Genomic DNA, 14,117 nt, shown 5'->3' on the forward strand with positions numbered 1-14,117 from the left:
CATTCTGAATGCATTCTACTCGTTTATTCAGTAGGCCCTTGTCCTTTATTCACATTGACTGTTTGTCAATATGTATATCCTTTGATACCTTTGATAATATGAAAATAAATTTGGGTAGACCTATGACCATTAAAGGTTGAGAATTTACCGAGTGGACCCAGTCTGTAATTTAAAGTGATGACGATGACTTCATGTGTGGCCAGTGGTGCACCGTCTAGCATTGACCCCATGCCTGTCTGGTAGGACCCTCCGTGAATATACACCATGATAGGGTATGGCTTCCTGTTCTTCTGGTGGTGGCTGTGCTACAAGGGAAAGAAAATCACATAAGAAATTGACACATCCGTTGTAAATTAAAGAGGCATACTAAACGCCGTAGACGTATTCATTGTTGTTTCACCGCTATATGAAATTAAATTTACAACATGTAAAATACATTGGAAAGGAAAGCTGTCACTATCACAATTCAATTTAGGACTGATATGTTTCAGTTTCTTAAAGTTTCGTTGAACATCTCTCGTACTAATGCTTCATATATACCTTTTCAATAAATAAAAGCGACAAAAAACATTTCCATCATCATAACTAAAATCTCTAGCAGAGCCCATAGTACGATTCGAATATATAATAAATAAGCACGTGTTTATGAATCACTGTAAAATAGTGATGATACCAGGTGTTCGCGAAAAGGATGCATACCTCCATTGATGAAGTTTAATGCACACATCCTCTATCTGTTTGTCTGTTTGACTTTCTAATTTATATATTTTAGGATTAAGATGTTTAATCAGTCTCAAAAAACGTTCCTCTGTATTTCTCGGTACCCTAACCGTTCTTCCTATCGGCATTCTGATGACGTGAAATATGACAATTTGTCACGGAATAAGTTGGAGATGACACTTTAATTATATACACGAAGTTTCATTTGTGTTTTTACAATGTTTCATAATGTTTGCTGTGGCAAACTATAAGTAAATACAACACTTCTAACTTGTAAATACTTTGGGCGTAAAGAGAAGCGGATAGATTCAGATAAGACAATACGGAATTAGAGCTAATCCTAAAATAGGTACTTATACTTCTTGAAGGGCGAGAGGTTGATTTCCAGTTTACTGAGAAAAAATAACATCTCGCCTCTGATCCGTGTGAGAAGGATTACCTAACAAAGCTGAGAGTCTAATGTTACAGAAGAGGTCTTGTACGAGTACAACTAGTTGTCAGGATGCTCGTATATCATCTTACTTTCTTTAATCCATTTGGAGACACAACATCTAATTATAGGCGAATTTGTCAAGTGTCATCTTGATAGGATAATCCATACAACTGATAATGTTTCACTACGGCCTCTGATAGAATAATTGTATTAATTTGTAAAAGAAAATACAACCAGATGACCTTAGTTCAACAAATGTTATAATCAAATATGGTAAATTTCATAATCTTATTAATAACGGCGTCCATATGTTCTCATAAGTTGTATGGTATACTACAAAACATGCATATAACTATATCATATAATTATTTACATCTTCTAAAGCATATTTTTCACATAAATATAACATGAATATTAGTATTTGTGTTCTCTGTAATGTGGAAAGTTCTTATAGCGCTGGATAATGAAGTTCCTTTGAATTTAATTTCATTAAATTCCATTAAGGAAGCAATGACATGAAAACTAGATGTTACATGTCACGTGAGTGTATAGCTGAGCATCTGCTTCTGTAAATACAACAAATAAATAACTTTAAATCCGTTTAATCTCGGATAACAGGTTGGTTTGACTAGACACTAGTATACGCAATTTTCTTTTTTCTTTTATATAGTGTCAAAAATATGCAACCTTTTTCTGAATTCTATTTCAATATTTTCTTTTATCAAGTCTACATTCCCCGTCTGATATAACCGATATAAGTATGGATGCTGTTCATTTTACATATTAAGTTCTCACAAAGGTATATAATACTCCATTTGTCTTGGGAATTGTAAAGTAATTTTTCGTAGATCAAAAGATTCTGAAGGAAGGCGTTTAATTGACTTAATGTATATCATACTTTCCTTTATCGTGTCAGTATGGTTTCCTTGAGTGAAGCAGATACTGAGAATAAACGTTATCTGATAGCACATTCCACATTGAGTGTTAGTTTATTTACTTATCTTACACATTGTATACACGTTGCAACAGTGCATCTTAAAAGATGAGTAAAATCGTTTCCATAAATCAAACAGCAGACTCAGAATTTCGGAATTCAATTTATTACGTACATGTAAAGTGTTTTGCGTTTCTTTTGCTGTTATCGTGTCAGAACCTTTTCAGAACTCAGTTTACGATAAGCAACCAACATTCGGCCAGTCGTGATTTTATGATATTGTTATCTGTGAAGGCAAGTTGGTGTCATTATCTAAGTATTCTCCACACGATACCAGACCTGTTCTGCCACCGCCGAGATATGGAATGGCATAGTTTAGATTTATGGTTATTCGAATAACCATATAATTCTTGATTGTGTCGTAATCTTGACGAAAACGTCACAGGAATAAAACAAAATGTTTCTCACTTGTATACACCCGCGGGTGTCTCACAGGAATGTCAAACGTGTCTGCCAGGCATCACCGACACATTAACACAACAGTCTTACAAGTGAAAGCAGGCTCAAGATTTTTTTGTATTTCATAAACATACCTTAACGATAAAAGTCCACATTTCGTCATATGAAATACTTATATTGTATTCCTTTAAATACTACAAACACCATACTAGGTAAATCAGAAGAACCCATGTTTTGTGGTTCATGGGAGTTACACGTATTACACCTTAAGCTGGGTGTATAAATGTAATACTATACAAATATGTACCTAAGCTTGATAATGTGGCGTCACACGGATATCACTGCACATTTCTATTTACCAGGAAGTATATGATTGACAGTGACAATAACTTATAAGGTCTTATATATACGCTACATCTTAAAGGAACTGAAATTTATTATGTTTTGCTCTTCATTAACTAAATCAAATGTGTTTATTGTTCGTTATTCGTATTGTGCATTTTACTGTAGTGATGTGAAGGGTACTGGGACGATGATGGACAATAATCAAGGGAGGGAAACATTTCGCGTACAAGAGTTCTCTTAGAATTAGATACTATCTACTATCCTCTAGGAGTCCTTTTGATATGCTTCTGTTTCTAAATACTAGGTAGTTACACTCTTTTGTTACAAAACAAATAAAATATTGAATTTTGTTTTAAAACTCCTGTTTCCGTTACCTTTCGGAAAACAGATGGCCTGTTTCTGTTACCTTTCGGCAGACAGATGTTAAATGCAAATATTTCAAGTATCACTTTTAGAAAGCCCAGATCAAGCCCGTGCCAACAGACACATTCTCCAATCATGCTCGCTCCAGGAATACCCTGTCAAGCAAGCTCAATACCCCACCAAGTTCAATCGGCATAGAAATATTATAATCTTGTTTGAAGGTGATATGCACTTGACAACATTTAAAGTCTTTTGGGAGGTGCTTCAAGCACGAGTTCAGCGTTGCGTGAAATTCATGTCTTTAAAAACGTGTCAAAGGATGAGGTTTACATTGTTAATGTTATCATATTATTAAATCATTTCAAAGGACACCAGATACTTTGGTATAAGTCTAAATGGTTTTATAATAAACCGCGATGATACTTCAGTGGTGGATTCTTCTTGTAAACACTTTCAGTCATCCTTTGACAAGTGATAGGAGGAGAAAATATATGTTTCATCCTCAAAAGACAAAATAATATGTATTTTGTTCTATACAACCAGTTTTCGGTTTTGTGGGTTATCTTTCATATCACAAGCAATTACCACATACCTTGAAAAGAAAGTCTAGTGAGAAACATGTATACGGTGAATGAATAGATACATTTTATGCCATTAGTTATCTTTTCAAAAGTTGTAATTAGAAAGTTTCATAAGTCATCCGCAACTTGTTCTTGAGTAAGAATTCATAGATATTCTGCAACTAGAATCTCACATATACATTTTGACAAATTATAATTCCCCTGTTTCTTGTATGCGTTTAATTTTTAGTTTTGAGTTGTCGAGTCTGGTTCAACGCCGCTTTGACAAATATTTCAGTTCTATCACCAGTCAGTTTGATGTAGAAGGAATGGTACAGGTCTTAGACGGGTTTAGGGTGAATAAGTGAGTATGGTTTTACGAAGCTTTTAGCAATATTCCAGCAATATCAAGACGGGGGGACACCAGATATGGGCTTCACACTTTAAACGAATGTGGGGAATCGAACGCGGGTCTTCGGCGTGACGAGTGAACGCTTTAAACACTAGTCTACCCCACCACCCAGACGCGTTTAGCAGCGTCACTGAAACCAAAGTCTATGGGCAAGGTTCTGACAAACCAAGAAACATAATCAAAGGGATTCTACTGCCATAGGTTCCATTGCGACGCCCAAGACAACGGGGCCACCCCCTTTCCCTCATATGATTTGCATGTCTTATAACACATTCACCTTATTGCCATGTTGAAAGTACCAACAATGTTCGAGATATAGAATGTATAACAACTATTATTAACAACATCAATAGGTGCTGTGATTTTATTTCGAGATAGCCATATGTTCGAGTAAATGGAAGTAATACAATAAGGTTAACTTTAATAGGGACCATGATAGAAATCATTTAGATACATGTATATAAGGTATATATAACAAAGTTAAAGCAGGTATTGCTATAAACAACAGTTCGAGATACTCATTTATTCGGGATAACTCAAATAAGATAATAATTTAATGTTCTATGGGTGCCAACGACAGGAGTTCGATCTTCCCATATGTAATGCAGTAATTAAAAACTTAATTTGGATAGACAACATTTCGAGATAACCCAGCACACGAGCATCAGTGCACAAACTGTATGCGTGGTTAAGTGACTACAAAACTAATGTCTTCACAAAAGCGTTTTCATCGAATCCTTCATATCTTTGATATTTCTGTACATAAACATTGCTTTGAGAACTATTTCTGGTGCAGTTTCATACACAAATGCTTTAAACGCTGTTTCTTCGAACACATACAAGTGAACCACAAAATGTAACCTTGGCTTTATCAATGTCATCATTAATGTATAAATTTCTTAAACGCTACTTAATGACATAAATGTCACAGCCTTGTGCATTCCAGACATGCAAGTAAGCCACCAAAGAATTAATTTCTTCAAACTTCACCTTGTCGTTAGCACGTTGCCATGAAATACAATACGAAAGTATACCTTGAAACTCGCCAGAAAACATTGCCAAAACACGTGTAGTCCCAAATCAATTTCAGGAATGGGGCACGTGGACACGACGATATGTGAAAGCCCATATTGTGCAGGCACTTGTGAAAACAGGAGTTTAGATTCAACCGGAGGAAATGTGGGAGTGAGAATGTGTAACATGCATGCTCGGTGTGGGAGAATTACAATCTCCATGGTTATGGATTACTTTCATAATCAAACAATAGAGGAAAACAACAGGAGATATTTTCACGTGAATAAATTAAAAAAGGCAATTGTGTCAAATTACACTTGTAACACGACAAAGAGTGCTTTAACGTATGGTATTTTATTGGTATTTTATATATTCTTTAAAGGAAGATGTACACATACACTGACTGAAGATGTTCCTCGAAATTCGACTATATTAATGTATCTGACTTATATAATATAAATTTATACAATAAGACCATTTAGGTATGAATTCCTGTCTCTGTTTAAAAAGACCCCAAAGTTGTTGTTTTTTCTTGTCGTTTTTCTTTAGACAGTGTGTTATAGTATATGAAACTATTTAAATTGAATGAAATTAAAGTCAGTCAAAATAATAGTTCGATAGAAGTGAATGGTAGGTTATGATATAAAGGACCACAACAATAGGTATGTTTCATGAAGGGGAAATAAAATACAAGAATTCAGGTGCATTCATCTGGATTGATATGAAACACGAGATCTGAGATATTGACAGTTGCGGCATATCGGCCATCCGCAGAATATCAAGAAAACAGAAGATTCAAGGCTAATTCATTTCATTTCATTCACACACTCCCTCGCAGATCAGACACCCATGTCGAGTGAATGCACATGTGCTGGGCAGCATAGTTCTACACTGTGCATATTAACAACAAACATTACACACGTGTTTAATCAACAGTGATATACAAAGTGTGACACTTACATATGCTCAGGGAAGACCCCGGATGGAAACCGTGCCCTGGAGCATACGCGTAAATATCATCGGAAATATTACCGTAAACACTCAAAAATAGTTCTTATGCATTACACATCAGGAGGGATGGAAAACGTTCTTATAAACACATAGGATATCACGGGATAAAGGATATTAAAAAATCAAATATTCTCTAGCTTCGAAAAACAGCCAGAGAGAGATGGAGTACGATTGGAAAAAGGACATTTACATGTGTTGTGTCTGTCAAGAAAGACTGCCATATGATATCAATGTTGAGGAATTCGGTTTAAATGTCATCGGAAATAACACATAAACATCTGCCATTTATGCGTATCCTGTTTCGGCAATCCAAGATGAGGTAAGATTGGCGGTTGTGGAATCTTTTAGTACAGTTCATTTCTCATCCTTGTAGGAAAACATCAGCAAAGAAGCCTTGTGTAGTATTGGTTCACTGTCACATAGGTAAATAGAATCTTAGTCAATGGACATTTATGACATTACTCCATTGTCCTGTTGGTATGCCTGAAATCATTTCCTTTCACGAAGAAAGGAGGATTCGGCTACTTTAGTATTCAGTGCATATTTTGAGCCTTCTTATTCTGATATTTGACATTGTTTTCATGCCACACAGAAACACGACATGACCTCCTATAGCTAGTTCTCCGTCAACTGAATTCTGTCAATTTTCTGACCGAAAAATGCTTCGTACACACTCCTTCGAGATGTAATATAGTCCGTGGTTAATAACCATCAATTATGTCTTGAATGTATACTTGGAGATAAGTGGAATACAGGTGACAGTACCTTTCTGTTGGGACCTCATTTATAGTTGCACATCATCTTGACGATATATGGAACACGAGTTAATGAGGTTTGGCTGTACATAACACTAGTTCGCCTAGGTTTGGTAATATGGGGCACAATGTGTGAAGCCATTACATGCTATTGCTTGGATATTGTTAACAATCAAGCAAATATATACTCACTCACTGTTTCACTCAAAATGGATCATGTAACATCAATTGTCCATACGGGATGATAGTATACATGGAATACAATCCTTAAGAATGAGAATAAGAAATGGAATCTATATTTTACATCAGGTGTATATGTTCTTTCTTCACTGGTACAACATAAAAGCAGCATGTTTTCATATTCATGTTCCCATTTCTCCCTTATGCAAATACTTGTCACTGTATGAGACCTACATATCTAAAGAAAGGAGACTCCATTACCGTTCATTTGACCTCATATAAAAAATATTTTGATTCAAAAGCAATAATATTTTCACAAGATATTACTTTATTCGCGGAAATGTAAATAGTTACCTAAACAATCCCGCATGGTATGTCAATCTTTGCATATTATAGAATTTCCTTCAGGTAACAAAGTATCCTGTCAGCACTCACTGCTCCCGTATCCAACTCTCAACCGTCGCGTTCGATTGCAAAACGGCAGGAAATATACAACCTCTGAAATTGACATCTATTTCCTTAAGATACATACACACAAGTCAATATATACCAGATTTCTCACACTTTGAAATAAATACAGAACGGCCTTTCATCGGGGAACACCCCCCATGCGGTGACCAGATTTAGAAAACACCAGGCCCTGTATAAGATCCGGTGGTACGAGAAATGGTACAGATATACACTGAATGTTTCTAGTATGTGTGAAATGCACATTGTTTTAATTACGTCAATAGCTTTCTGATGACTGCTGATTGCTCACGTGTTGGGAATACCGCCATCTTTGATAGACTAAAGCTGAAGTTCACATTGAAATGGAACATGCTGTTCCCATACGGAGTTCTACTTTCCGGGCAATTTAGCTATTCGCTGTAGAATGAAATGCATTTATACGTGTGTTTAATATAAGTATATATGTAATACATATGTACGCCCCACACATTGAAATGCGTTAAATACTATAACACTGGCAGGTCTCTTAATCCCGAATCTATCTATTTTAAGTGACAGTGTCCATAATTCATGTAATGATCCTCTTATTGGAATTTTTCACATTTTCACCATCAACTTAAACATATTCTTAAACATCACTGTATGATTATGTAATCATTCAATAGTCAATCAATTCTCGTAAATGTGTGTTCCGACGTTAAATCGATGGCATCATACTAAAAGCGGCGTAAAACAAGACTTAGGCAGTTTTTTTTCTGAAGCGTATGATATGCTACTAATACATACAAACACAACGAAACTTCAACTTGAAAGGAGAAACTATTAACATAAACTTACATATCATTTAAGGTGTTGAAAGCATAGAGAATTATTCAGGTAGAACAATTAAAGATCTAGCTCTGGCTCAAATTACAATCACAATGAAAAGGGATTAAGGGTAGACTTGCAAAAGACTTTAAGTAAATAATTATAAGTCTAAATCATCATTTCTAGATTATATAAGCAATAAGAACAATTTGTCACAGTGAAAGACTGGCGTATGTGTACTTTCCACTTATTTTAGTATTATACTATACATCCATGGACTTACCATTCAGTACAAAATGTGAGCAACGCTAATGAAGGCTTACAGTATCATATACAAAGAAAAACACTCTTCTGTCGGACAATCTTTAATAAATGCGCTCCGTGTAATGTTATTATGTCAAATTGTTCTTCATTTCACTACATTTCAGATGGATTGTCATTCAGTCAGTTAATCAACCATACCATCATAACAACGGGTTCACAGAATCATTGCATAGTATCGTCACCAAATTTGGATTAGAGAAGACACAGGATAACGTTTTTGTCTTGGACCCTTGAAATTATACAGTGGATACTCCTATAGCGCTGAACCAAAACAATAGTTATTATTTTACACTGTATCCCTTGCTCTGTTGTTTTAACCGAGTAAACGTACATCTTCTTGTTGTGAATCTGATTACGATCTCATTGTTTATATTCATAATGTTCTTTGTTATAACAAATGATAACTCACTGATACATGTTGTCAGCCCCTGTTTGTGTACGGCGATGGTATGTGTATGTTTAGAACCTGCTGTTGTTCTTTGTAGGTCCAGGTATTGTGTTTACGCAGGTTGAATATAATTTAATGGGCACATTTTTGTAATGGCACCTTGTCATGGCGATATCTATTCCATTAAAACGGCCATGCATGTATACCTTTTCCTAAGACTGGATATCATCTAAACAAAATCTCAGAAACAACTAAACATCTTTACACACATGATTAATTGTAATGTTGACTTTTGAGTATTCATCAATATGTGATAACGATGAAACGTATTTTATGATCAACATGAGTTTATCTGATCTGTTTCTTTATGCATTCGAATAGGATTTACTGCTCGGATTGGCAAAGTCAAAACAAGTTAATTTGGTCTAGCAGTTAAACTTGACTTTCATGTATGTCAATGAACTGATATCGTTCAATAACCATCAAATAGTCAATTCCCTTCCACTTATTTACCCACCTGAACTAGAAATGCAGGAGACCAGTGAGACCGCCTCATCTGTTTCATATTAAGATCTATGCATAACGATTCAGAGTGATAAAACACTCCACATAAGACTGTATAACAAGAGGGATGACTTCAAAGTTTTTTAGCCAACGTTCCCGTTACGTCGAGCAATATTCCAGCAGCTCCAGCCTTTCGCGTCTACATTTCACAACTTTTGAGGTACAATCGAGCTTGCCCTTCGACCAAGACTTCAAAGGGCGTCATACGACTCTTGCTCATAAGTTGTTTGAAAAAGGTTACAACATTTAGGCCTCAGTAAAGCTTTCAAGACATTTTTGGTAGACATGTAGAGAACATTTCAAAATGTGACGCATGAGTGTCAAGAATGATGTCCGATTCAATTCCCTATTTTCACTTGTACCATATGTTCACGTCTTTTCTTCAGGTGAACAATTGACTTGCCTTTTCATGTGTTTATGATGGTTCACCGATGGGGCAGGATACGCTTCCCTTTTCGCGAACACCTGGTATCATCACTATTTGATAGTGATTCATAAACACATGCTCAGGATATAGACGATATGGTAAAATCGACTCTGATTTTTGCAGAGATGTCTTATGTATATGGAAAGGTTTGTCGCTTGTATTTAGAAATGATAAATGCGGCATTGCGGTGTGTTCAGGGCTAGTAATTGGGTTAGGGAGCATCCATTTGAGTTGTAGGGAGAGTGGTAAAACAATCTTTTTTGCCCAGCTGCATCCAACAAACTATGTATTTACTGAGCACCATCAAGCAATCTATTCATTGTCACTATTTACCCAAAAACTGACTTTTGGATATTTTCCGAAAAAAACAACAACTGTTGACTATGTTCACCAATGCTAATAAGCTATTTAAATTGGCATATTTCTGAACATACTATTCCTAAATGATATTTTACTTAACCCATCCCTTCCCACCCCACTCCACCCATCACCCATAGAACTCAAATGGATGCTCCCTTTGTTAGTTATGTTGTTTTACACGGCTGCTTCATATATATAAAGCTAGGTTTGTAAATTGTCGAGTCTGGACCAGGAAAAGACGTAACTGATCGCATGCGCAACGATCCATGCCGTGTGGGGTACGATGGCGGTTGATTAGTCTGACAACAAGCATTGGGTCCCCACAGAATCTCCACGGGGGTGAATGGGTAAATGAGGTGATGTGGGCTGTTTGATCGAAATTTGAGTAGCATGTCTGCAATGCCGGTGAATTAATGGAGCCTTTGTGTGAATTATTATAGGATTATATGGGCAGGGACAGTTTCATAATTAAATCAATCCACCGCAAATACTGTCAAAACAAACATGTGCAAATATTTTAAACCCTCCAATTAAATAAAGGCATTTCTTTCGTTATTAGTCGTGCGTTAAAATCCACGAGGCTTGCAAACAATATCAAACACTCCTCCATACAAAATTAAATAAAGCTCGAATCATATTTCGACCCGCCCAAGGACGAGTTATCATTTTAACATAAACCATCTCCCCGAAGCTAAACAAAATGTCCGTATGGTCTCGGTTCATTCGTACCTTCCGGCGAACAAATATTTTTGTTTTCAGTCTAGCGGAGACTTTGGGGGTAAACTGATCCCTTAGTTGTGAAGATTTTTGCAGACTGGTCGTCTCTCTGCTTCATTCGATACCCCGTCAAGTGTCTGTTTAATTAACGATCGTGGCTTGTGCATCGTGATTTGAAGCTGATGCACTCTCCCCTTGTTCCCGTGGGTAGCCCCATCTAAACCCATAGCCAATTAGTGCCGCTTGGCTGTCAGAGCACAGGATTGAACTGTGACAACGAAAACCAGGATTGTCAGGTAAACAGTGATTTTAACATGCCTTTGCACCAAGTCATTTATAAATATTTGTTAAAAACATCGTCATGTGGTATCGTCATGAAAGAAATATGTCTCTTTGTAAATCATATTTCGTATGTGTGTCTGTAAATCACGTGGACATGCCTTCTGTGAATATTGCTCTTTTTGAAACGCGACTGTCAGAGAAAACATTATTTACAGAATTTCCAAGAATTATTTTTCCATTGTAAAGATTCACATTGCGTTTGAATTTTATGTGAAGCTACAAACAATGTTTGGGTTTTACACAATTTACAAAATTAACAAAAGGTAACCAACTGAAAGACTTATAAAACGGGAAATCTAGTGTAGATATTCAAAGAAAGGAATGGACATTCATTGTGACTTCACCATAATTTGACACGGAGGTCATCAGATCTGTTTACAAATGACAGAATAAGATGAAATTTTAGAATCTGTCAAATTACAAATTTGCAAATATAATTTAGTTTCTTCTCTACATTAACGCTTGAACAACCTTATAAAATGCAGACGCTTTAGATCCTGTTTTCTGACCTTTGTACAGTGCCTATGACGACAACACATCGGCTGAACGTTCGCCTTGCCTTCAAACGTCGAACACGCAGACCAGCAGGAAGCACGTACACTGCCCTAGGGTAGACACTAAGCACGGCGAGGCCATGAACACTGTATGTGTGAACGTCCAACTAACAAGGAATAACAAAGTCCTTTGCTTTCATCTTACCCTTAGCCTTAAGCATGTGGTAGAAGAAGTGTGTCTTTGAGTGTTAACCTGGGGGTAGAAGCATAGATCTTTGAAATAATACTACCGCAAATGAGCATAATGCAGGTACTTTGTCAATGGCCTCGTGATGATCTGCTGAGTCAGGAAATGTGTATAATTGCGTTAATCCTTTGAGAAAATCAGGGAATGTATTTGTGATGAATCGACTACTTTTCCTCCACGTTTCACAATGACGTTCATGTATGGCATGGGTTTGAATGACGTGTATGGGAGTTATAGGGATACCCTATTTGATTTGTATGGATTTGGGGGTCGGGATTATTTTTGGGAAGAATCTATTTTTTTCCGAGCTGTATGCAACAAACTATATATTTGCCGAGCGCCATCAAACAATCTATTCATTTTCACTAATAACACACAAAACATGACGTAGTGTATTTTGAAAACAAACTATTCATTTTTGTCACCACTGCCGACTAACTATTCATTTTGGGCATGTTTCTGAAAAGTATACATTTAAAATATAATCCCTACCAACCCATGGAAATCATGTATTTGCTCACCTAGTACCGATAGTTTCATAAGCTATTTCCTAGATATCAACCAAATCACACAGGTGTCCGATCCAGAATCCATCTGAAGCTCTCTGTGAATAGTACCATTATGGTCGTCCACTTACAGACAGCAAACCTGGCTGTTTTAGTGTGTCATCGTACTTCGAGGGCTATTGAGAGTATTAATGCCCCCCTCCCCTTTTAGTCTCCCCCTGCATGCCACACGTACTTCGAGATAGCCGACGGCACTCACTCACTCACTTACTCACTCACTCACTCACTCACTCACTCACTTGTATGATTAAATATTTGGGTCGTAACACTGTCATTTATCACAGCATGTCATGTCATACATGTCTGATTTAAATAATTACATCTCTCCCATTATTGGTGAAACCTATCACTACATTTGCCCCAAATTATAATTAATGCATGTAAAAGAAGAAAGAACATATTTTCTAGACAGCTTCAAAGAGATGACGCCGAAGGTGGTCGTTGACATTTTACTGATACCTATCAGTCCTCATCTAAGATAATACAATTGATGAAGAACCAAAAAGCCTGCGAGGCGGTTACTTTGTACATCTTATGAGTTCCGTTATGTATTCATTCATAATAAGGAGGGCACGAGTAGCCCAGTCTCTAAGGCGCCGCAATTCGCTGTACAGAGTTAGGTCCCTTGGACATGCCAGAAACCTCTGTTCGTGGGTTCGAAACCCGCTTCTCGTCGATTTTGTTTGTGTGGGTGGGTGTCAGCCCCATACCAATGCCCTTGGGTTTCACCAAAATGGTAAGCGTCTAACATCTGCACCAATTGAGGCTTTCTTTCCACAGCAAGCTGAAACGCCGTGATATTACTGGAATATGTTCAACCCAACTCCCTCACCTTCATGCCAAAAATACTGCAGAGAATATGTTCGTTTTCTGTTTATTTAAAGAATGTATGATAACTAAGCAACCTGGACGCGTCAAACCAAAAGACGTTAAAAGATGGTCCTTGTTGTTACCCTGTCTGGCGCTCGGCAGTAAGGGGACAAAACAAGTACTGGCTGGCACTGAGTCCGTATACTGTGTTTAAGTAGGGTATACGTATTATCCATGTTAAACTGCGGCAAGGTATCGCAGCTGGCTAGTACTATCAAACCGGCGTTAATCCTATATGGAAGTACCTTACCTCTTACGAAAACGGGGGCACGGGTGGCCCAGTCGTCTAAGGCGCCGCGATTCGCTATGCAGAGTTGCGTCACTTGGGCACGCCAGAAACCTATGATTGTGGGTTCCAATCCCGGTTCGCATCGA

The 14,117-nt window shown here is 37.0% G+C and overlaps 1 protein-coding gene across 1 annotated transcript in view; it reads right to left on the minus strand.

Moving 5' to 3' along the window:
- LOC139478776 (acetylcholinesterase-like) overlaps positions 1 to 14,117 on the minus strand; it is a 96,874-nt gene that overhangs the window by 20,143 nt on the left and 62,614 nt on the right. Inside the window, exon 3 of the mRNA XM_071261395.1 lies at positions 149 to 305. Within this exon, the coding sequence (XP_071117496.1) occupies positions 149 to 305 (157 nt within the window). The remainder of the gene's footprint in view (positions 1 to 148; positions 306 to 14,117) is intronic.

This window comes from Haliotis cracherodii, unplaced genomic scaffold (assembly GCF_022045235.1).
Source record: "Haliotis cracherodii isolate W230 unplaced genomic scaffold, xgHalCrac1.p SCAF_4, whole genome shotgun sequence".
Taxonomy (NCBI): domain Eukaryota; kingdom Metazoa; phylum Mollusca; class Gastropoda; order Lepetellida; family Haliotidae; genus Haliotis; species Haliotis cracherodii.